Raw genomic sequence first — 26865 nt, forward strand, 5'->3', positions numbered from 1 at the left:
TGAACTCCAGGGTGGTACCGTAACAGGGTGCAGCACCTGTGCAACAAGTCCAGCCGTGAAATTGCCTCACTACTAAAGATTCCACAGCCAACTGTCAGTGATCTTATAACAAATTAAACATAAATGGGAACAAAAGCAGAGGTGCATAATGCAGTTGTTGCAACTCTTTGCAGAGTCATCTGCTACAGACCACCAATCTTCATGTGGCTTCAGATTAGCTCAAGAACAGTAGAGCATAGAGAGCTTCAAGAAATTGATTTCCATGACCAAGCTGCTCCATCCAAGCCTCACATCACCAAACACAATGCAGGCAATCATATACTATACTTGGCAATATAGTGTATAAATGGTACATCCCTATATGCTCCAATCAGGCTGTGGACTTGGCAAGTCGAGAGAGAAGAAAGGCTATTTTACTCTTAATGGTTGATATTTGATATTATGTAAAATTTAACTGGTTTTCTTGATAGGAAAAAATAAAACAGAGAAATCTCACAGCCCATAGACCTCAGGCTCAGATATTTTATGGGCCAAAATGTGAAATCATGTTGTGGTCATAGACACTGGGGGCAATCAGAGCTGCCAACCCCTGTCTGTCAATCATCTACGACAAATACCCAGCAGGAGCTAAAGGCAATGGGTAAATTTGCCACTCCGAGTATTATTGATGTAAAAACTGGAAGTCTCTCTCTCTCTCTCTCTCACTCACTCACTCACCCGCTCGCTCATCTGCTCTGCACCTGCTCCAGGTGATGGAGTCTTGGTTTTTAAGTGTTTAACCAAGTAGTAAATTGGTCTCTCTCTGTAGACGAAGGCAACAGCAAGAAACCATAGCAAACCTGCTGTCAGCGTCCCACAATTCTGCTCAATCAGCCAGAGTGATATCAAATCCAACTGCACTGGATTCACTTCTCCAGCCCCATCCAAACCTACAGAACCCATTAAAAAACTGGACCTAGAATTCTCCACATAAATATTACACAAAGCACCTTTAATCAGAGGCAGTATAAACCTATTATCAAATTTGTTTCATTTATTAATATACATTCATGGCTGAAAATGTGGGCACCCATGAAATTTTTAACAGAAATTAGGATTTTTTATTTATTTCTGTTGTATGTATTTAAACAACACAAAAAACAGAGAAAAAAAGGCAAAATTCAAATAATTTCCAGACAGAATTAATGGATATATATATTTTTTACTTTTGGGTAAATACATTTGTTTCAGGCAAGTAACAGGTGTAGGCAATAAAAAAAAATATCACTCCTGAAAGCACAGAAAAAGTGTGACTGTGTGTGTAACACTAAGCATGGAGAACAAAAAGAGGAGAAGAAAAGTCTGAGGATTTGAGAATCAAGATGTTGTTGATATTGGAAAAATATCAACAATCTCAAGGTTACAAGTCTCCCAGAGATCTTGATTTTCCTTTGTCCATGGTGCACAACGTAATCAAGAAATGTACCATCCAAGTTTACAAACAACTTCAGCCTGGAGCCTGGAGGTGGATTCAAAAGAACAATTAATGAAAGGTTGTAATGCAGGAAAGTCTGGATGGTGGATAAGCAGCTCTAATCAAGTTCCAAAGCAATTCAAGCTGTCCTGCAGGCTCAGGGTGCATCAGTGTCTGCTCGAAGTATCTGTCGACAATTGAACGAAATGAAACGTCATGGCTGGCGATTGAGGAGCACCCCGTTGCTGACAAAAAAAAGTTGGACTACAGTTTGTCAAAATGTATGTGAGAAAGCCAAAATCCTTCTGGTGGGATTTTTTTTTTTTTTAAGTAAAATACGAGAAAACTGGGGAATTTTTTTAAAGAAGAGTGGTGCAAAATTCTAGTTGAGAGGTGTAATAAGCTTGTAAAAAAGCAACTGATTTCAGTTTTTTTTTTTTCACGCAACTAAATATTAGGTTGAGTGTGTCAATAATTTTGTCTGGACTATTTTGGGATTTTTTTTGTGTGAAATTATGTTAATTATTTTCTGTTTTCTGTTTTGTTCCGATACACATAAAGGAAATAAACATGTAATTGCAATATTCAGAAAAAATATCAAATGCCAACACATTTGGCAAGAACTCTACATCTGTTCCTGCATTTCAGACCTGCAACAACTTCCAAAAAATATTGGACAGTAAAGCATTTACCATGTTATATTGTTGCCACATCACTTAAAAGATGTTTTGTCACCGGAAATTCCAAGTGAATGATGTGTTTCTTTCTGCAAACACATTTCAAAACTTCCCAGACATTCTCTATTGGAGTTGAGTCAGGACTGCAGGCAGGCCAGTTCAGTTCAGTACATGTAACCTCTTTTTCCACAGCTTTGCCTTGGTAGTTTGTGTAGCATGTGTTTTTGCATTGGGCGTCCCTGTAAAAGTTGGAGTCTTGATGTCAGAATATGTGGCTCAAAGACTTAATGTAATTCTGTATTAAACCTTCATTACAGAAGTGTACTGACACACCCATATGCATCACGTACGACTCTGGCTTTTGGACTGATAACAGTCTGGATGGTTCATTGCATCTTAGTTCCATGGTTACAAAGGATTGTAAATTCATCTTTTGCTCATGTATTTCTATCAGCTATTGTTGCAGTGCATCTGATGCAGTGCATCTGAGGGATCAGAGATCACTGGTTTTCAGCTTAGACTTGTCCTGCCCTTTGTACACTGAAATTCATCCCAATTCCTAAAACAGTTTGTCAATGTCGTCAAAAATACTCAATTATTAAACATCAATTTTTTTAGGACCATATCTCCCACCGCTTAACACCACCTGAACAAAACACATTACACATATTACTCCGATTTAAGATGCTTTCACATACCCACAGGAATGTCATTATAGCAGGGAGGCTGGGAGCATATGGAACTGGCTGTATTGCTGTGGATATTCAGGCGCGCAGTGTAGTAGCTTTGAGTGAGGAAGGTAAAACAGAGGCAGTAAGCCATATGGACGAGGCTGGCAACTGTGGACACGGTGCCAGGCTGGCCCCATCTGTTGTGTGCAGGGATCCTGACCTCCAGAGGCTCCACGGGATCCTGGCAATGCGCTGGAGCTCGAGGCCGACAAACGGCTCCACCGAGTGCGTACAGACGTTTAAGGTCAGGTCACAGACTTTCGGAGAAAAGGGGTCCAGTCAAACCAGGTCAAACCATCAATCTACACTCAAAAAAAAGGGGCGTGGATTTGGGTGGAATCAGAATAGTACTGTACCATAAATCAGGTTTTTGTAGTTATCACATGTAATGAGATGAGATGTAATAATGCTGTCTATATCAGCAAACTCAAACTGCATTACCTGAGTGCAGCAACAGGGGGAGCTCTTCATCTGCAGATTGTGCTCACATGACATAACGAGGACGAGGCTGGAGGCAGAGTGAGGTAGAGCAATGTAGAGCCAGGCAGAGTGAGGTAAAGTGAAAGAGAGGAAAGTAGCATGAGGCAAAGTGCTCTAGCGTCAGGTAGTGTGAGGTAGAGTGATTCAGAACAAGGTAAAGTGAGGCAGAGTGATGTACGTTGAGGTAGAGTGAGGCACAGTGAGGTAGAGTAAGACATAATGGAGTAGGGTGAGGCACAGTGAGACAAAACCAGGAAATGTGAGGTAGAGGATTGTAGCACAAGGTAGATTAAAGTAAACTGTGAGGTAGTGTGAGGGAACATGAGGTAGAGTGAGGTAGAATGAGACCCAAGTGGAGTGAGGTAAACTACTACTTTCCCTCAAAAAAAAAAAAAGTGTCAAAATTAAGCAATAATACGCAAGAGGAAGTGCAATAGCGTGTAATATTGGCACTGCAGACTAGTATCATTGTTGATTGAAAGATTTTTGGTTAAACAGGTCAAAAAAATACGATATATTTGGTTATAAACACTCAGCAAGTTAAAATAGTTCCATTGCTGCTCTGTTTGTAGCGGCACCATTTGGATTGTAAGCACTGCATCGTTGCTCGGTTACCTGTATGTGGTGGAGTGATACATGAAGAGCTTCCGTTACAGTGCATAACGGGCTGATAACGGCACTCATAGAACGCCTCACAGCCAATCACATTGCAGGGTCGGAACTAACTGTGGTATGATAAAAACAATCTCTCACCACGTTTCAAAACTAGTGTTCACTGGCATAGTAATAATCTTTGTATTTATTGGAAGAAGTAGCCAGTGTGCTAATGCTAAGGTAGCAATGCTGGACAGGGTTTGTAGTCAACACGCTAACACCATGGAAGTGACATAGTGGAACGTAGGTGTTGGCTGGTGGGCTAATGTAGAAATTCTGTGTCAACATGCTTTTGCTACAGACTTTGACTCACATTAATGCCGCAGTATATCTGTGCACCACTTCCTTTACAATAATTCCAGTAAGGAGGCACACCTTTAGCTAACTTGTGCAGGTAAATTTCTCGTGTATTGTGGTTTGCGTCTTGAAAACAGAAAACACAAGTGCGCCACTGACTGAAATGAACCTAAACAGAGGTCAACAGTCAGATGCTTATTGCTATCTTGACGGTGAACTACACTGAACACCCATAATAAACCTACAGCATGTGCCTGTTGGCAGCTATGTAAACTTTTACATCACCAATAAACAGAACGAATAAGCAGGTCTAAGAAGCATTGAACATGTTCAGGTAGCTGCACCCCTAAAATAGCAATCCGCCAAAGAGAGAAATGCACCTGACTCTTAAAGGGAATGGCAAGTTACAGATTGATGTTATGTCCAAAACACCCATCATTAATTAAGAAATTGGTACATAATTAGTACATGCCTTTTGTGCATTTTGAGCCGCACATTGCATACTTTTCCTGTAGTTATGATAGCAAAGACACATGGTTGGCGGCTCATCTATAGATCGCTAAAATAGGGCCCAATGCCTCTCCTAAACAAACCATAGTCTGTTTTGGCACATTTCAAGCAATTAAACAGTTTGAATTTGATTTGGCAAATAATTGAGCACTTGTTATACCTTTTGTTAGCATTGATATTCACCAATTAGCATCCTGTTTTCTCCTATTTATCACTTTTATGCAGAGATTCTGAACACTGTTGCTGCTCTCTGGTGCGGAGTCGAGCGCCCTTGAACGAGTGGATTGAATGTGTGAATATGAATCACCCAGGCCAGTTAAATCTGCCACAAGGAGACGCCATGAATGTCATTGAGAAACAATAAACACTGGAGCTCAGTGTAGGAGAGAAAAAAAGCAAGCGGTACTTGTTTTATACTGGATGGATGGGAAATAAAGACAGTATGAATATTCACTGGACTGGGGGGAGGGGTTATCAGTGACATCAGTCATGCTGGAGACCATTACCCTGATAGCAAAAGGACACTGACAATTGAACCAATGTTCATTTTTCCATTGCTAATGAACTGAAATAACATTGATCTTTAATGTCGGAATTTATTTCTTTGGTGTACATCGATTTTATGTTGATTCAGCATTGAATTAACGTTATGTTTTTATATGTACAGTTCCAGTTCCTGTCATTGTAGATTAACATTAAAGAGATGAAAACAATTAAGGAATAAATCTTCGGTAACACTTTACTTGGATGGTCCATTTGATGGCCTCTTTGATGCTCAACTGACATTCAACTAACATTCAACTACATGTCTATTAAATGCAAATGAACTAAAAAGGTAAAGGTAAATGATTCTCTATTAAATATAACCCTACACTCAACTCTAACCCAAACGCTTATCTTAATATTTAGGATTGGGTTTAGGGTTAGATTTTAAGCTTAGGTTAAGGTTAGGGTAAGGGTTAGGTGTAGGGTTTAAGTTTATGGTTGATTAAGGGTTAAGGTTAGGGTTAGGTGTAGGTTTAGGTTCTATTTTGAATCATTTACATTTAACATAAGGTTACATTAAATTTAATGGACATTTAATTCAGTGTTAGTTGAATGTCAGTTGAGCATCAACAAGGCCATAAAATGGACCATCCAAGTAAAGTGTTACCAAATCTTCAATTATGCAGTAAACGATTAATGCAACTATTGCTCTGCATCTACAGGAGGTATGAGCTCAAACCGTTCAAAACCTTCAAATGAACAGTAATTCAATGTCAAAATTTCAACACAATCCAATGAGTCCTATAAGATAATGTGAAATTAAAGTGGTTTTGAGGTTGTTTCTCCATCATCAACCTCAACAGATGTAATGCAACCAAAGAAATGTATGTTTATTTAGGGTAATAACTAGAGAGCACATTTCCTTAAGAAACTGTGAAGGATTGCAGTTAAGCAGGTTTGCATGTAGTATTCTACAGTGGCTTGCAAAAGTATTTATACAACTTGAACTTGTCCATATTTTGTTCACATTACAATGCGCCTCAGAGAAAAGGGGGCTGAATACTTAAGCACACCACACTTTTCAGTTTTTTATTTGTAAAAAAAAAAAAAAAAAAAAAAAAAAAAAATTCTAACATCCACTCCATAACTGTATACCACTTTGTGTTGGTCTTTCACATTAAATCCCAATGGAATATGGATGTCATTGTAATATGACAAAATATGGAAAAGTTCAAGGAGTATGAATACTTTTGCAAGCCACTGTATAGATGTCATTATAGGTTATAGCTGTGGTGATGTGGTTGCTTGGTGGTTACTTATTGGTTGTTTGCTAGAGACTGTTGCTGTAATTCAGATGTTGGATTCCACAGTGTTGCTACGTGGTTGCTATGGTGGTTGCTATGCTGATCTCTTTGTACAGCTAATCCTTATGTTCACTCACCATATGCTAGGCATGTACTGAAATAAAGATGTTTGGGCAAAACTAAAACTGAAACAGAATAAAACATCTGGCCAAAGACTGAATACTAATACCAAACATTCTTTCCCAGGGTTTCTTTAATATGCATTTTTTCACCATTTTTTCTTGGTTCACTCTCTGAAACTTAAAATTCTTCTACACAGCTGCATTTACAAAGAACACCAAATGAATTATTCAGTATTTTCACTTATTATTAATAAATTCAGTCTCTGTCCTATTCTCACTTTTCTATTCTCTCTTCTCTTCCCTCTTACTATAAATCTCTTTTTATTTCCTCAACCAAAAGTCTCCTTATTTTTCGTGACGACATGGGAAGGACATCGTTCTTTACTTTGTGTTAGAACTTCCAGACTGAAACCTGAGACCGTATCGTCTTTAGCGGTCCAACGACAGTTGGGTTCAAGTATGGAGGTCTTTTTTGAGTGCTCCAATCTTGCATTAACTCACTGCCCTAACCGCTGGTGTGATCTAGGGATCTGGGGAGCCATCACATACGACAATCAATCAGTCACACCTAGTAGTGATACAAGGAACACTAAAAGTTTAGCCATATGTGCAAGACATCCTGCGATCACATGTGTTCCTTCTAATGACAGGGATTTCTCAGCAGGATAATGCTCGACCACAAACACAGCAAGGGTTGTGATAAATGTCTATGCCAGACATTTAAACAGCACTAGGTAGGATTTTATTGATTTTTGATCTTTTTAAAGAAGTAAATTACAGCTTGAAACTCACTGCAGTGCTCCACTGAGGTGTAATAGGAGGAATAGCAGTGCTCTCGTGACACCGAATATGTCTGTGAAAGCCACAAAGCGAGAAAGAGAAACTAATCCGCCTGAAACATTTATTACACTCTACAACTGTAGGGGGAGCCCACGAGCACAAAATCTCAATCCTACCTAGTGGAGCTTTAAATGTGTTGCAATAAATGTCTCTGCCGAAATACCTTTGACTTCCTGGTTGCCAGATTTATTATCAATCAAACATATATGGGACTAACTGGGATGCCAGCTTCAGCAGGATCCGCTGAGTGTACAGGATCTACCAGTCCAGCTGCAACATCTGTGGGCAATAGATCTGATCTAATCAGTTCTGTACAATTTTACCCAATAAACTCCTTCTTCTTTTGCTCTCATATTGTAACCACCTACAGTCACTGGCCACTTTATTAGCTACATCTGTCCAACTGCTCATTAACGCAAATGTCAAATCAGCCAATCACATGGCAGCAAATGCATTTAGGCATGTAGACATGGCCAAGACGATCTGCTGCAGTTCAAACCGAGCATCAGAATGGAGAAGAACTGTGATTTAAGTGACTTTAAACGTGGCTTGGTTGTTGGTGCCAGACGGGCTGGTCTGAGTACTTTAGAAACTGCTGATCTAATGGGATTTTCATGCACAACTGTCTCTAGGGTTTACAGAGAATGATCCGAAAAAGAGAAAATATCCAGTGAGCGGATATCAGTTCTGTGGGCGCAAATGCCTTGTTGGTGCCAGAGATCAGAGGAGAATGGCCAGACTGGTTCAAGGTGATATAACGGCAACAGTAACTCAAATAACCACATGTTACAACTAAGGTCTGCAAAAGAGCATCTCTGAACTCAACGCGTCCAACCTTGAGGTGGATGCTACAATCCTGAAGCTGAGGCTACAATTCGCACAGGCTCACCTGGACCAGTTACCTGGTCTGATGAGTCTCGATTTCTGTTGCGACATTTAGACGGTAGGTCAGAATTTGGTGTCAACCACATGAAAGCATGGATCCATCCTGACTTGTATCAACGGTTCAGGCTGGTGGTGGTGCTGAAATGGTGTGGGGATATTTTCCTGCCACACTTTGGGCCCATTAGTACTAATTAAGCATCGTGTCTCAAACGCCACAGCCTACCTGAGTATTATTGCTGACCATGTCCATCCCTTTATGACCACAGTGTATCATCGTCTGATGCTACTTCCAGCAGGATAATGCGCCATGTCATATAGCGTGAATGATCTCAGACTGGTTTCTTGAACACAACAATGAGTTCACTGTACTGGAATGGCCTCCACAGTCTCCAGATCTCAATCCAATAGAGCACCTTAAGGATGTGGTGGAACGGGAACAACTGCATGATGCTATCAGCTCAATATGGACCAGACTCTCTGAGGAATGATGTTTCCATTGCCTGGTTAAAACCACGAAGGATTAAGGCAGTTCTGAAGGCAAAAGGGAGTCCAACCTGATAATAGCAAGGTGTACCTAATGAAGTGGCCGGTTTCATTCCTAATGTCAACTTGCAGATTTTTTTTTCAGTGAGTGTGTTTATAAAAATTAAGGCTTGGAGCTTTTCTACTTTAGGGCTTAGTAAAACAGACCTGCGGAACTAAAACTACTGGAAATGACATACAAATAAAAATAATCAGAAATAATCAAGTATTATCCACTTCAAATTATGTCCAAATTTTCCACAGTGATTGGGCTGTATTAACAACTAAGGCCACCTGTGTTTTGTCCACTCTTCACTAATTACTCAAGCAGCATCCTGCTGTAGCGTGAGGCTGTAATTTGGTCTCTAAAGGCTGTAATATGGCAGGCATCAGATGTTATTGACGTTAATTGGTAAGAGGTGATGACACTCTTGCATGCTGTTTGACACCACTGAGTAATACCAGCATGTTTCGCTCATTCCTGACACTTTTTTCCCCTCTCGTAACACTTTTTCCTGGACTGAGTGACAGTGATATAATCTAGGACATGTCCAGCAGAAGCATGGGGATGGAGTCATTAATGTAAACGTCTACAGGCAGCGATAAACACTTCTCTGATGGGTGAGAATGAAATGCACACTGAAGCCCATCATTTAGAGTCCTTTACCACAGTGAATCTGCTCAGCACATCACCACCACTGAACTGGAGTTTCTACTGGTTATATTTTTTTATCAGGGGTTTTCTGTAATGCAGTAAAAGATTTTATAATAGATAACATATTTACAACAGCTCATCTCAAAGCACTAATGGTGTCGATGTGTAGATTGTATCTACCGTACATTAAGTCTGGTAAGTTTTGGTTTCAGACTGCAGTTTAGTTAATGAGCACACTAAAGAACTTCCCAACATCCTGTCATCATCAACTATGTGGGCGGAGTTTCCTTATACTCCACTTCAGGGATATTCTGATCTGATTTTTTCATCACTATCTAATCTAAATACAGTACCTTTATATGGAGGTTTTAGTCAAATTATTATTTATTTAATTTTTTTGTTTTTATATAATATACAAAATACAATACCTTCATTTATTTATTTTTTTAGTAGCAATTTTTACGTTTGTTTAATATGTTATAATCTAGCCTGACGATAGTTTGGTTTGAAAGCAGGCATCACTGCAGTGTAAAGATTGGGTGGAAGTACATACCCAGTAGGGGTGTGCCATATCATATCGTATGCGATAATATCGCCAACTTTTTTGAATATCGTGAATGGTATTATATCCTGAAATATGGTGCCATATCACCCATCCCTAATTATTACATCAGGGTACTACTTTTTTCTGTTTTTAGCAGAAGAAAAATTCACACTGCTCCCATTTCCCATTAAATATATACTAGAGACAGATTATATCTGTCCAGTATCATTTATTTTACTTTAGTTCTGGATATATATGGAGATATATATCCAGAGATATATTCATATATCCAGAGATATTGAGTGCATTATTATTAGTATCAAGACTTTCTGGATCATTGACTTCTGTTACAATCTGATGAAAATTCTTGTATTTTTTAATATCTTAGTTAGGGGTGTGCTATATCATATCGTATGCAATATTAAAATTTAATTTTCATTTTGTTGCAGTAGGTTATTCTTGAAATATTTATGTTTTAATTGAATGTTTTGTCATATCGCCAAGAATATTGTTACCGCAAAAATACCAAGAAATATCGTGATATTATTTAAGGGTGATATTGCCCACCTCTAATACCCAGCCATCACTATGTCTCTAGATGGCTTAAGACATGACTGAAGATCAGTTATAAAGACTTTTTTAAACAAAACAATCGTTCCAATTTGATCTGATGTATTAGAAAATTCTAAATTTTTTTGGGTGTGCTTTGTGTTGTAGACAAAAACAAAAGAAAAATACATGCAATTAATATATTTAGTTTTTTGGTTTGTTTGTTTGTTTGTTTTTTAACACAGTTGAACTTTGAACTTTGTTTTTTAAGCCACAACAAGAACATAAGGTTAGGCTCCTGGATGATCACCAACCCATTTCATCCCCAACTCATCCCATCCACATGTATGATAAACTCATTCTGTGCAACAGAGGAAACTTGGTCTTTCTTTCCTAGGGCAGTCCTGATGAGAGCCAGTTTCATCATAACATTTGTGATGGTCTTTGCGAAGTTCTTCATTCCTTAAAGCCATTTTTTTTTATTTTAAGTAACTTTACAACTGTTGCCCTTAAAAACATTAAGAGGCAAGACGTTCATTCGTAATTAACTCTTAACAAGTTCAGCACAGCTGTTAACTCAAAGCCATTCCAGGAAATGCCAAGATGTGCTAAACTCTCATCTAAGCAAGAGTTGCTGACTTTTGTTTAACATATCTTTGTTTACTAAATAATTCCATGCTTTTATTCATAGTTTGGATGACTTTAGTATTAATCTACAATACAAGACATTTCAAATATTGGAAAAACACAGAATATAGGGTCTAAACTTTTGACTTGTACTGTATGTTCCTATATCAAGAGTGGTGTTTTTTTATATATGTTACCTACAAAGTTATATATCATCATACACATACATTTTCTACTTCCAGAATTTTTAAAAAATCAGCCTAACTTTAGATTTCAACACAATGATCGAGTGAAGTCCACTCAGTAGGCTAAATTTATTATGGGAAAACAATGTTTTACTATGTGATCAGAAGCATTACTAGCTGTGATATAATGCTACGCTACCTCACAGGCCTAAACTCAGGCCAAAGTGAGCAACACGCCCCTCCGAAAGGCCCTGTCAGAATGCCGTTCCTCAGCACAGATCTAAGAGATTAGCTCAGACGTCTACACGCTAATCACCGATAGCTGTGCGGCCTCAGAGATGACAGCGCTTCTGGCTGGAACAATTAAAAATCGATGAATCACCAAGCGAAACAATGGGCTAATCGCCGATCGCTCCAGAGCAGAGGATATTATGGGTTACGTAACGCCCGCCACACAAGCAGCACCAACCAACCGAGTGCTAACGCGTCCTAAAGTCCGACTAATACACTAACAGACCGAGTGGAGAGGCTGGGAAGGCGAGTGGGACTCGCACCCTGCAGCAGCTCTGGATCTGTATATAACCGAGCGCTGGATCAGTATGGAGCTAATCATGGGCTCGGGGTGAAATGGTGCTGCAGTAAAACGCTCATTAGCAGCTTCACCATCAATAACACACACCCACAACAGATGGAACCGAGAGGAAACTGGAGCTGAAGATGAAACGTTCAGTGAGAGAACTGTTCAGCAAAACTTATAATATATTTATTGATAAAGTTTTGCCCTCATTGTGAATATAGGCTCTCATCAGATTTTATAATCCAATTTCTACGCCTTTATATCATATCAGACTATCCCGTTTGCACTTGGTAACAGATCAAAACAACAAGCTGGTATATTACCTACACAATTATTACAGCTAATCTCTAATTACTACAAACCAAACTCAACCTAATTCCACCTAAATCCAACCGGACCAAACCAAACCAAAACAAGACAAACTGACCCAACTCAACCAAGCTGACACACCCAAGACCAACCCAAACCAAACAACTCAACTTATACAAAAAAACAAAAACAACAAAAACCAACCCAACTCAATCAAACCAAAAGAAGACAAACCAACCCAACTCAAACCAAACTTAACCTAATCCCACATAAATCCCACTAGACCAACCAAACCAAAACAAGAGAAACTGACCCAACTCAACCAAGCTGACACACCTAAGACCAACCCAAACCAAACAACTCAACTTAACCAAACCAAAAACAAGAAAAACCAACCCAACTCAATCAAACCAAACCACAACAAGACAAATCGACCCAAATCAACCAAGTCAACCTTCCTCAGACCAACCCAAACCAGATTAAAGCAAACCAAGCAAACCAAACCAAAACAGGACAAACCCACTCAACTTAACCAAGCCAACCCACCTCAGATCAACCAAAGCAACCAAAGCAAATCAAGTAAACCAAATAAAAACAAGACAGCCCAACCCAACTCAATCAAACCAAACCAAAACCAGACAAATCAACACAATATAACCAAACAAAACCAAGTAAACAAAACCAAATTAAACCTACGCAAACCAAACCCAAATAAAACCAAGTTAAACAAACCAAAAAACACCCAACCAAACCAAACTAAATAAATAGACCTTCCAAACCAAACTACACAACCAATCTAAACCAAACAGAGCCCAAGTTAACACAAGCCAAACAATCTAAACCACACCACACCAAACCAATCCAGTCCAGACCAGACCAACTAAACTCAACTTAACCCAACCCATCCCCACCCCACCAGACCTGATAAATTCAATTCAGTTCAGACCAGGAGTAGAAAGGGTTAAGGGCCTTGATAAAAGGTCCAGCAGTGGAAGTGTAGTGATTAATAACCCAGCTCTGGGTTATTACCAACACTGCCATTTATAGTGTTCTTAACTAGAAAAAAGCTTCTTATATTATTTATAAATATTTTCTGAACTGTACCTGAGTCCGTACAGCACTGTGCCGTCCGGATGCAGCCGGATCATCCTGTTCTTCACCGTTACTCCATGGACGAAGGATTTCTTGTCGTTTAGGAAGTACGTGTCCGGAACCCACAGTTGATCCGCTACCCGGTTATCCAGGGTTAAATTCAGAGGAATTTCGGAGTACGACAGCCGTTTATCCCGCCAGGCTTGTTGAAAATACATTGTTAACGTGTAATCCTGAAAAAGATCACAGACACAACGATATAACGGTTAACAGACATGAAGTTAAAAAAAGAAGAACAGGAATGAGTCTAGCATTTCCTACCAGAAAGTTCACCTTAATAGCAGATAATAACTAATTGATTCACAGTATAGAGAAAAGTGAATAGCAGAAACATAGAAAAGATGATGTGCTGAGTAAAATATCTTGTAGTTGTTATATGTAGCTACTAAAGGACAAAGCTGTAAGATATAAGTGGTCACAATAAACACACAGAAAAATTCTAACTACATTACCAGCATGTAGCTCTTTATGCTACATACTGTGCCCATGTAACGTAACTAGGCTGGAAGTAGAGTGAGGTAGAGCAAGAAGGGAGTGAGAGTAAAATAGAGCAAGTAAAGTGTGACAAAGTGAGGTAGAGTGAGGTACAGAGAAGTAGAGTTAGGTAGAGAGTGGTAAAGTGAGATAGAGGTCCACAATAGACAAACTACTTCTTATCCTAGGAAAAAGAAGTGCAAAAGTGAAAAACTTGCAGCATGTAAAGTGCAGTAGAGTGAGGTAGAGGTACAGCGGTAGAGGAACAGAGTTAGAGCGAGGTAAAGTGTGGCAGAATGAGATATAATGAAGTAGAGGAAAATAGAGTGTGGTACAGTAATGCTAGGTTCACACTACACGATTTTGGGCCAGTTTTTCAGTCTTCGACAGTTTTTCGTTGATCGCAGACAAAAACTCTGCTCAGAGAGAAATCAGGGATCACTCGGCGCTCTAGGCTGTTGCGTAGCGTGAACTACTGAAAGACGCTCGCTGAGTCGTCGCTGACTGTTCGCAGACGAGTCACAGACACCTGGAAAATATTCAACATGTTTCATATCTGACCCAGTCAGCGACTAGAAGTCAGGAGCAGCAGCTATGAACAGCCAATGAGATCACAGAAAGAAAACACATCAGAGTCGTTATTGAGGAGTCTGACCACCCTACCATTCCCCCTGTTATATCATGAAACGACTCTAGAGGGAGCCTGTGAGTGAGTCCTCTATAAATAGGGGTGAATGGAGCTAATAGCTAAAAACTAAAAATTTTAAATAATTAATTAAAAAACTACTTGTTCTAAATATTTCTTTAATTTTAGATTTTAATTTAATTTTAGTGCAATAATGCATTTTACTAAAAAACTAAGAAAGCATGCCTGTATATTTGTACACTGTAAAGCAGTAGCATTGCTGCTACTGTGAGCTGATTGGTTGGCGAGCTGATCCTGGAGATACAGGTAGAGCATGTTTAAAAGGCTTATAACTGGAGGCCGAAAAAAAAAAAAGATGTCTGCGGTACAAAAACATTTGATATAGTTCATGTGTTGAGGACATAAGCACATATTTCAGTATAAAACTGATCAGACATTTATAAACGTGCGTATTCTCCTTTATAGAGATTCTCTGGTTTGGCATCACTAGTTTTCATGTGCATTTATTTCAGGTGTGCTCTCGTGATAAAACAGGTTTCTGGAGAGCAGCCAGGTGAGACTGTGATTTCCCACAGTGAGAAATGGTGTAATTTGTGACCCCGTGTCGCTGATCAGTCATGTAGTGTGAAAGTCTCAACAACTGAAGGACTAAGGCAGAGTGACTGAGGTAGAGGGAGGTAGAGTAAGGTAGAGTAAGGGAGAGTAAGGTAGAGTAAGGGAGAGTAAGGTAGAGTAAGGTAGAGTAAGGTATAGGGAGGCAGAAAGTGAAAGGGTAAGATAGAGCAAGTAAAATGTGGCAGAGTGAGTGAGGTACAGAGAGGTAGAGGGAGGTAGAGTAAGGGAGAGTAAGGTAGAGTAAGGTATCAGGAGGCAGAAAGGGAAAGGGTAAGATAGAGAAAGTAAAATGTGGCAGAGTGAGTGAGGTACAGAGAGGTAGAGGGAGGTAGAGTAAGGGAGAGTAAGGTAGAGTAAGGTATCAGGAGGCAGAAAGGGAAAGGGTAAGATAGAGAAAGTAAAATGTGGCAGAGTGAGTGAGGTACAGAGAAGTAGAGGGAGGTAGAGATTCACAATGGACTTTTACACTAAACTATTTCCTATACTAGGAAAAACGAGTGCAGCAAAGTTCGGAGAACCTGCATAACCTAAAGTGCAGCAGAGTGAGGTCAAGTGAGGTACAGACGTAAAGCGAAGTACATCATGGTAGAGTAGGTGGCAGAGTGAGGTAGAGTAAGACACAGTAAGGTAGAGTAAGGTAGAACGAGATTCTCGAGATTTTCCTGATCTCCTGATTCTCCTGATCTGGTAGTGGAAGGTAAATGTACATAGAGTGAGATAAACTACTTCTTATCCTGGAAAAAATAAATGTAGCACTAAATAAAAGTGCTGAACTAAGAAGTATTAAACTAATCTACGATATTACTACGGTTTTATCACATTGTTATTGGAAATATCTGACAGTGTTCACACATTTTTATTTTTTTCCATATTGTTCACCCCGACTAGAAGACTTCTCCAGCTTGTACTCTGTTGGTGGAGGCCAACAACAGCTCCTGGGTAACACCTACACTCTGAACATTTAAGCTACTACAATAGGTTCTTAGAACAATGCTATAATAGACCAATACTGGTTTCATACAGAACCAGTGTGAAAAAAAAATCTTCACACTTAAAGAACCCTTCATTTGCACTTTAATTTTTCTTATTTAAGAATGTACAACAGGCCAGTGACCTCTGAGATGTTCAAGGCTACACCCTTAACATAGCGGAGGTCAGGTGGTGGGGTGGAGAGAGAGAATAAAGCATGATGTCATATGTTAGCTGGACGTTGGTAGTAAGAGGGCGTTGGAGTGTTGGCGTGTGTGTTAGATGAAATAAACCCCTGCCCTTTCAGCACGTGCCCTGGTTGTGTCTGGCGCAGCAGCCCTGCAGGGACGGCTCGGCTGGCGGTTATGTAATACAGCGTGGTTCCGCTGCTCTCGCGTGCCCGACAGCACGTGCCAAAAACACCACAAGAGCCTTCACCAACCGCTCTGAGAGAGAGATACTCAAATATTCAGCTCTTACCCTGATACTGCTGCTCAACACACACTCAAACTGAACACAGAACTGAAGCCTGGAGAACCTGGAGAACTCTGAGAAGCTGAAGGTTGTGGGTTAGTTTGAGATCAAGAATTAGTTTTAGCACAAGCACTACTACGAATACCACCAATGATACCACCATTACCACTAATATCATTAACAACACAACCAACATCAATTCTTCCACAAAAACCAGTACCAACATCAAAAACAATACCAACAACACATACACCACCAATATAAATACCCACACCACCATCACCAGAAATTACACTAAAACCTGCTAAAACCATCAATACCACCCATACCATCAATAACAACCACATCAATGTCAAACACCAACACTACTTACAAAACCAGCACTACAAACAAACACCACCACTACAACACCAACAACACTACTAACAGCACCATCATTCACAACAAAGACCACCAACAGTACTAACCACACTGTGACTACAAACAAACACCAACACCACCATCACGTCACCATCACAAACACCAACAACACAATCAACACTACCAACATTACACACTACTAACAAAACCAGCACTGCAAACACCAACACCACCACTACCAACACAAACAACACTACTAACGTCACCAACATCGTTACAAACAAACACCACCAATAACACTAACACCATCAAAATAAAACAAACAACACAGTCACCCAACAAAACCACTACAAACCAACAGTACTACAATACCACCACCACCACTGCTAACAGCATACTGTAATACTGTAATACTGTATTACCAACTGTATTAACAACACCATGACTACAAACACCACCAACTGTATTAACAACACCATGACTACAAACACCACCAACAGTATTAACAACACCATGACTACAAACACCAACACAGCTAACAGCAAAAATACTGCTAACAGCACAAACACCACCACAATCAATACCATTATAATCTTTCTAAACTGAACCACTCCAAAGTATGTTTGGGACTAGGCAGGGACCACATCCTTTCAAGGGTCTCAGTACAGTTGTTTTGGTCCAAATCTAATCACCAACACCAGCCCTACTTACCTACCATGAATACAAACAAACAAACACCACCACTACCAACACAGACAACACCAACAACACTACTATAAACACGTTGACTACAAACACCACTGACAGTACTAACAACACCATGACTGCAAACACCAACAACAGTACTACAACTGCACCACTACAAATAAATAACACAAACACCATCACTACCAACACTACCACTACCACCACTGCTAACAACAAAATTACTGCCAATATCACAAACACCATTAACACCACCAACATCAATACCATCACATTCTTACTAAATTGAATCACTCCTGAGTTTGTTTTGGAACTAAACAGGGACCACCTTCTCTTAGGGGTCTCAATACAGTAGTTTTGGTCCAAATCCAACACCAATTAGCGTTTATACCAACCCAAACAAATCAAACCAAGAATGAAAACAAACCGAACAAATCTGATTTAATCAGACACAAAATTGTAGGTAAAAAAAAAACTTAAAAAAAAAACAGAATGCAATTATTATACTTTTCAACTTCATTCTTACCCATTTAAACCAAAGCACTTAATAGAACTGTTCTGATTCTGATAAACTGTACCCACACCCAGGTCAGACTTCAATTGAGACACATAATTAAAGGGTCATCATCAGAATACTGTGACTCCTGACCCTCATCATTTTTTATTCTTTTGACTATTTATCATATACATTCAAGTCCTTGGGATACCCACTTTTTACTTTTTTTATTTCCTGTTATGCATGAATCCATGCTGTTCTGGAAGCAGCACAACAGGGTGGACAATGAAAGTAGGAACAATATTATATGCCATAAAATGCATGTTATATTGATATTGACCCATAAATCAAATGTGGTCATTTCTTTGTTCTGGTACTGAAGCCTCATCATTTCATCATGCTGATCTCTGAGCTGAACCGCTAGCCAGTAAACATCCTGAGGTGAGTGTGAAACACATGTAAACTGCTGCTCAGATGGGTAGGCAGGTGATATTACTGTCAGGAGGTCCTGCCGACCCGGACTGCTGGTGCGGTTCAGAAGGAGGAGGATGAAAGAAGCTGTGAAGAATTCATCAGAAGCTGAGCCGGAGTGTCAATGCCGCGGGCCTCGGAGGCCATGATGAAATTCCCGCTGCGTACCTGCAGAACGCCTGCTCTGGTTTTCGTGGCCTTCCGAAAAACAAACATCATTACGTAATCTCCAGCAATACGACGCTCAGAGTCTCAGAGAGCAGCCGAGGTAACCTCTCACACTGTAAATCAGAGCGGCTCCGATCTTATTAACCCTTAAATCACAGAGACAAAAACTCCTATTTCCAAAACAGTAACTGTACAAGAGGAGAAAAACAATTGGATTTGTTTTTCAAATCTGATCTGTTGAGATGACTTTCTGTAGTGTATTCAAAAAAAATTAAAGGGCTATAAAGGCCCCCGCATTAAACTAAGAAGCAGTGGAACTCGATAAAAAGCAAATCAGGTTTGTGCAGATGTGTCTCAGTGTGGACGCTCTGGATGCTCAAACCAGATTTTAATGTGTCTTTTGCATCACTTACAATCCAAGAAACATAAACGTCAGTAATACCACAGCAACCCCAGAAAACGCATTTGGGATGTCCAGACACACAAATTCACTTGTGAATAACAGGTCAGAGAGTCATCTGAACAGATCTGATTTGGTATACAGCGAATAGCTCTATTTGTTCTAATCCATGTTATGGCAGAACACTACTCGACTAAGTAAAGAAAAAAAACGTTGAAAGTTTCCGAAAGACCATCAAAGTTGTTATGATGAAAATGGCTCTCATCAGGACCGCTCCAGAAATGGAAGACCAAGAGTTACCTCTGTTGGCAGGAATTACCAGCCTCAGAACCGCAAGTAACAGCACTCCAGATAAGAGCACCTAAATGGTTTACAAAGTATTTTGGTTCGTTTAACACACATGTGTCAAACACAAGGCCCGCGGGCCAAATGTGGCCCGCCACGTCCTTTTATGTGGCCCGCGAGAGCTTGTAAAATCTTAGTGTCTATAATAAACAGGTCAGAAGCTATCTTTGATTAAAAACTACATTTCCCACAATGCTTGTCGATTGTATTACCCGCGAAGTTACAGCTTACTGCCACTACACGGCAGTGTAGTCATTGATGTGGAAACCCTGCCGGAGGGAAGGCGTAACTTCGCGGGTGGAATACAAATGTTTATCCCATAATGTCCAGAAAAAGAAAAGTTGATGCAGACGGCCTTTTGTGTTACGAAGAGTGTTACTGACCAAAATAAACGCTTTTTAGGAGAGATATAAGTTGTGTGTAAATATTTATAAGACAATAGCTGACAAAATCTGTTTTAATGACGTTAATAAACATCACTGTGACAGCGCTAGTCACAGTTTCACCACAGCAAAGGACGAGGACGTGAATCACTCATCTAACCAGCCTTTACTGATTTCTGCCCCAATAACCCTTTCAATAACCTCCAATAGCCTTTAATAGTCTTCAGTAGCCTTCAACAGTCTAACCTTGCAGCCGTGGTGTGTTCTAAACTCCGTAGTTATAAACATCATGAGGTTAGCAGCGCGCTAACTGACCTGTTTATAATGTAATCCCAGCAGTGACTCCGGGATGGCTGCTCTAAACTGCTGCTGTTAGCTGCTTGGGCTGAAAGATGAACTGTAGAGAGCTGTATTATCCGGTTAGTGGGGTTAAAACCTTTATTTCATACACGCTCCAGACTGGCTCAGCTGAGCCCTGTAGCCCGTGGCTGGGCTGTAGCTCTGACTCAGTAAAGACAGCGGGCTTGTGCTGCTGCAGCTCCCACTAGTGGTTGTATGAGGAAATGCTAAATCTGAGGAAATGCTAAATCTGCCACATGTTCTTAACAGCTCACAATTTTTGATTTTATATTTATTAAGCCTTATTTCAGTATCAAACGTTTTGATCAAATTTAATATAACTTGTATTTTATGTCATTTCTATTCACTTGAATAGTTTGGTTCTTGATTGATGGAGTTTTTGGATTTCATAACATGACAAATTAAAAGGATTTATTTTAATAGAGCAACAAGCAAACATTTTTTCCATGCAACTGTAATATTTGATTGAATAAATAATATATTGAGAGTTATTTAACATTAAGGAGTAATTACATTCATTTTATATTACATTTGGTTACATTTTATTACATTTATAAGTTACATCTGGCCCTCAGAGGACAGCCAATATGCCAATGTGGCCCTCGGCCAAAATGAGTTTGACACCCCTGGTTTAACACTTTTAAGTTTAATACATGATTCATTATGTGTTCCTTCATAGTTGTTGGTTTTGAGGTCAGTATCAGCTTTGATACTGAATCTTTGGCCCTTTTCTTGGACCACTGCACTTCATTCTGCACTATGGATTTGATAAGGTCATTGTTTGATGCAAAAGACACATTAAAATCCAGACCATTTGATTGTCCAGAGCATCCACACTGAGACACTTCCAAAAATATGGATTCATGTGTTTTCTGTCTGTCCGGACTAAAAATCTAAATACAATCTAGATATGACAACAATGTGATTTGGGAAAGGGAATCTGAACAACAGGTATTTAAAATGAATTTTTCCTGTTTTTGTTGGATTAACTGCCTCTACTGTGAATAAAATATGTTCTATTAGATTCTGGAGTAGAAACATTGCTGTGAGGATATGATTGCATTTAGCAACAATAGCTAGTGAGGTAGATATTGAATGTTGGATAATCACCACTCAACCCCATCTCCACCTCTCCACGTCCGCCCAACCACTATTTTTTTTCCTTTCTACAGAAGAAAGAACACTTTAATTTGAGTTTGCCAATATCCTGTTAGGAAAATAAAAAGTTTGAGTTTGTCCCGCTGTCTCTGTCTGGTTCTGGTCCTTATCTGTCTCGCTGGTGACAAAACTTTAATGTTTTATTTGTGGTTATTGATTAGACACTGTATTCTGTGTATTGGGCGAGAGTCAGGACTGTTTAGGACCCTTAGGACTTTTTTATATATTCTGCTCTTGGTGTGTCTCTCAACAACCATGTAACAACCAATCAGATTGTTTTTCTGAAATTTCCAAAAGCAAATCATAGCTCTGAAGGCAGACGCTGAAGATTTGAGTGTTAATTAAACAGAATTTTATCAGCTGCGTGATCATGATGAGTAAACGTGAAATGGAGAAAAGGAAATGTGAAGAGGCATCAGCTTATAAATCGGCTGATTGGGGCCATTTTGGCTTCAGCGCTGAGTTTGATGAACAAGGTAAAATCATGTTAGATAAAGCACAGTGTGATATCAGATGCCTGTTCCTTTATTGGATTCCTTTATTGTGATTTTAATTCATCTGTCAATTCAATTCAATTCAATTTTATTTATATAGCGCTTTTTACAACACAAATCGTCACAAAGCAGCTTCATAGAGAAAAACAGGTCCACGCCTCTTATGAGCAGCACCACAGAGATGCCAATTTTATGGAGACACAGTGGCAAAGAAAAAACTCCCTTTAAGAGGAAGAAACCTTGGAAGGAATCAAGACTCAGTCAGAGGAACCCATCCTACTCGGGTTGACCCGCTCGGTACAAACAAATAACAAACAACAAACAAATAATAGAACAATCTGTGCCTTTTTTCTATTTATTAATTGGTTCTGAAAGTGTGAGTAGGAGCACCATGTTCATTTGAAATAGAAAGGGCTAAAAACAAACTGCATGTTGGAGCTAGATAATACTGATATATATTGAAACCGAACAGATACCGTGTCGCAATAGGAACCCAACCGTGGCCACACTGTACCGCTGCATCCCTAGTGCCTACCAATATTTGGACAGTCCTAGTCCTGATCCAATGAAACAGATTGGGACATCCCAGACAGATCTTTCCTGATTTACGGAACAAACAGAAAGTGAGTCGTATTATTTTTGCTTTGTTGAGCCGGCGCTACCTCTTGATCTCTCGCCTCCGCCGCAGTTCCAATTCCCACCTGCAGGACGGCCGGGCTGCCAGCTGCTTTTTACTCTCAGGATGCTTGTTGCCAATTTGCTGCCACAAGAAGCGCTACACGTGACCCGTGAAAGGAGGGTCCGCTCTGCGTAGGAGGGGGCTGGATAAACGCACGGAAATAACGGCGGCGGCTCTCCTGTCCCACGTCTGCTCAGTGGAGGTGGCTGTCAAATGTTTTGTGCTAATGAGCATCATGGCGTACAGCGAGCTCCAGGCAAAAACACGAGGCTCCGCAGAGTGTGTGCGTCGAGGACGGCGCCAGCGGAGAAAACACACACTATCCCCCCGCTTTTCCAGGCGGCTGGGTGGGAGAGGCGCTGGATGATGGTGGGTAATGAAGCGTTTTAGATGTGGCTCAAGCTGCACACAGCTTCTGCTGCCTAACTGTTAAAATAACAGCAGTGGACTTTGAGACGCCACCTGCTTCAGGACGCTGTCGCTGGTTTCAGCAACGTTTACCCTTTACCCTGTTTCAGGGCAACAGACCAAAACCCTTAGACTGTATGTGTGAACATAATGATGATATATGTACGTGATTACAAAGTGCAAAGAGCAAAAGAATAAGCTTATTGGCTTGGATACAGGATGACGCATGGTTGGGTACGGAGGTATAAAGATTCCATATGGCATCCAGCAGCATGTTTAGACACAGATATTGCAGCTGGGCCTGTAGATCCCAGCTAGTCCCAGAAATGCCTGATCAGCAGTCTGAGACATTCCTGAAAAACCCTTGTGTGTGGGTGGGAATGACCAAAATGCCAGTTGGAAGCCCTGCTATGTAAGGCGACATAAGGCAACCCTGCAAAGTAAGGCAATGGTTTCTGGCTGATGGAAAGCCTAGATAGCGGGCAATTAATCAAATCCTGCTTTTCTCAGTCCAATGATGTGCCCCCTCTCAGAGTCTTCAGGTGCATCATAAGTTTAATGTCGGCATTAGACGACGCCTTTAACGATTTTCAAGCAATTGCTCTGTCACAGACAAATTTCCAGAAACAGGATGAAATCACGAGAGTCTGGCTACAGTTGAGCTGCAGTCAAGTTGCGGTTGCATCATCTGGATCGTTTAGTGCAAGGTGGTTACGATTGAAAGTTTTAGTCAGTCGGGTTCGCTTCCTGAAGCTCAGATTAAAATCAACCGTGTTTAATATTATCGCAAGTCTTTAGACTCAGCTTGCGCAAATAGTAATGTGAACAATGTCAACAACCAATAGGAGAAGAGCTTTGACTATATTTAAAAGGCAAGACTATATTTCACTTGACTGTTTACAAACGATTTAAAAAAAAGAACAATTTGGTGTTCTTACTTTAATGTACAGTATTTTTTACACACAGGCATCACTTTAAAAGCATTTTATTTTGCACTAATTTGTTATTATTGTGCAGTGTTATTTTTTATACGAACAAGTTTAATAAATACTCATTTTGAATTAACAAGAATGATGTTCTTTATTGCATGAATTATATCTAAAACAAAGGCAAATGCACAGCAGTGAAACTGCGATTCTTTACTGTACAAGGTTGTATCAAAAAAGGGGGTAAAAAGAAGCTTATAATCAGAGCTGAACACAAAAATGTATTCTATTAAAAAATATGTATGTATGTAAATTCCACCAGAAGCAACATGGGAAATAATCTATAAAAAGAATCTAGTTGCAGTCCTGCAGTTAGTGATTCCCAGTCTTAGTCTGTGAGTAAAAAGTCTGTGACTGGTCTTTAGATGTGAGAGGGGGTCAGACTTCAGTCAGTTAAAAGCATTTTTTTTAAGAGTCTTTTCAAAGTCTCTTAGTGGTCTCTCACCAAGAGGTACACTATCAGAAAACACTCTAGTGTGAGACCGGCCCCTGGGGTTAGGGGCGTGGCCACTGTGACCCAGTAGTAGGAAGCACAGAGTTACACAGACACAGGGAGTAAATGAACTCAAATCACACCTTTATTTGGCTCAGAAAATGCCCTCCACCACACCCAAAACAACTTAGAGAAACAAACACGTCCCAACTGGGCTCTAGATGCGTATAGGTTACTTAGTCCCTTTTTTTTTTAAGGTCCGTGCGGCCTCAGCCCTCAGCTCCCCAGGGAAGTCCTCCCCAGAGTGAGGGCTGAGTTTATATACCTGTCCCAACTGTCTGTTTAATTAGTCCGGATGCAGATCAGCTGGGACAGGTAGAGCTGTGCGTTCCGGCGTGGGACGGACCCACGACTCCCCCGCCTCCTCACGCCACATGTGGAAAGACCCCTAAAACATAACCACATGCCAATTTTGCAGAAATCCGGGGCACATTATATGTACAGTATGTCACATTCTGTCATGACCTCTAGACCCTCGACTGTATAGTGCCTCTAATTAAGAACTCTAAAATAAGCCGTCCTGTGTGGAAAGATTCTGACAGAGCTTTAAGAAGTTTGGATTTGATGACACAGCTTTAAAGTTCTGCTGCTAATCAACAAAAGCAAAGGGGTTTTATACCTGCTGGTTTCACAGAGTTCTGAAAGTGCTGATGTTACCTGGAGCTGAATGGAAGTCTATTGTGTTCAGAGTGAGTTTAGATGGGCGCAGCAGAGCTGGAGGCAGGGTGGATTAGACACACATCCATACGACAACAAGCAGAGACATTTTATACACCCTGGATGTTACTTTTCGGACACTTTAAACGAACCATCACTGCTCCTGCTCTTACATTTTCCACAAAACAAGCTGAATCAGCTTTAAGCTTTTAGCTTCAGTCATGTTCTCTTTTCTGCTCTATAGGATCAAAGAACTTCACAGTGTGTTCACTGGAGCTAGACTATAGGTTTTCATCACTTTTTAATAAACGATTTTGACCAAAAAGTAGAAGCACTCCTACATACAACATTTGCCATTTGAGAAATTAAAGGGTAATAATATCATTAAACCATTCAATTCAATTTGTGCAGCAGTACAATGCAACATGTACAGGGGTTGGACAATGAAACTGAAACACCTGTCATTTTAGTGTAGGAGGTTTTATGGCTAAATTGGAGCAGCCTGGTGGCCAATCTTCATTAATTGCACATTGCACCAGTAAGAGCAGAGTGTGAAGGTTCCATTAGCAGGGTAAGAGCACAGTTTTACTCAAAATATTGGAAAGCACACAACATTATGGGTGACATACCAGAGTTCAAAAGAGGACATTGTTGGTGCACATCTTGCTGGTGCATCTGTGACCAAGACATCAAGTCTTTGTGATGTATCAAGAGCCACGGTATCCAGGGTAATGTCAGCATACCACCAAGAAGAACAAACCACATTCAACAAGGACTAACTGTGGACGCTGTAAGAGGAAGCTGTCTGAAAGGGATGTTCGGGTGCTAACCCGGATTGTATCCAAAAAACATAAAACCACGGCTGCCCAAATCACGGCAGAATTCAATGTGCACCTCAACTCTACTATTTCCACCAGAACTGTCCGTCACCACAATAAATTATTGTGGTCTAAAACCAGGTGTTTCAGTTCCATTGTCCAACCCCTGTAGTTACATTCACAAATACCAGTGGGAGCTCTGGACTAAGCATTAACACAGAAAAATACTGTGCGTGATGGTTTTGAGAGGGAGAGTGAAGCTGCTTCTTTTGCAAAAAAGTGACCTCACAACTCTCACAACTGGTGTGCTTGATTGTAGGAATGTTCTTTCTTACGAAGTATTGTGATGCTTTTTTAGTATTAGTCAAACAAGAAACACTAGTCCCCAACTGAGAATGTGTGAAGACTTTTGAAATAAAAAATGTCACAATAGCTCTATCTGGACAGGATTAGTTTATTTCTATTTTTCTCTTTTATGGTTGGTCCTTTGTGACTTTATTCCAGTCTGGAACGACCATGTATGTGTTTTTATCCAAGACATCCTCTGAGAAAATTACAGGCTGAATTACCTACTGTTTTTTACTGAACTCCGTAGTCCTTCTGTAATTTTAGTTCTGTCCGGATCCACATCTGAGTTTCGTCACCTCACATTTAATAAAATAGCTATTTGTTCACTGCTACTCACCTAAATTACACTTTGGGCGCACATTTCCGCAGAGATCGACATGAACACAACAGCAAGTGGAA

General features: G+C 40.1%; 1 protein-coding gene across 2 annotated transcripts in view; it reads right to left on the minus strand.

The window, feature by feature from the left end:
* Window positions 1–26865, minus strand: part of LOC103038806 (gamma-aminobutyric acid receptor subunit beta-2) — a 134130-nt gene that overhangs the window by 47912 nt on the left and 59353 nt on the right. For both annotated transcript variants that reach the window (XM_007232143.4, XM_007232142.4), the window contains exon 4: window positions 13512–13732. In XM_007232143.4, the coding sequence (XP_007232205.1) occupies window positions 13512–13732 (221 nt within the window). The remainder of the gene's footprint in view (window positions 1–13511; window positions 13733–26865) is intronic.

Source organism: Astyanax mexicanus, chromosome 17 (assembly GCF_023375975.1).
Source record: "Astyanax mexicanus isolate ESR-SI-001 chromosome 17, AstMex3_surface, whole genome shotgun sequence".
Taxonomy (NCBI): Eukaryota; Metazoa; Chordata; class Actinopteri; order Characiformes; family Acestrorhamphidae; genus Astyanax; species Astyanax mexicanus.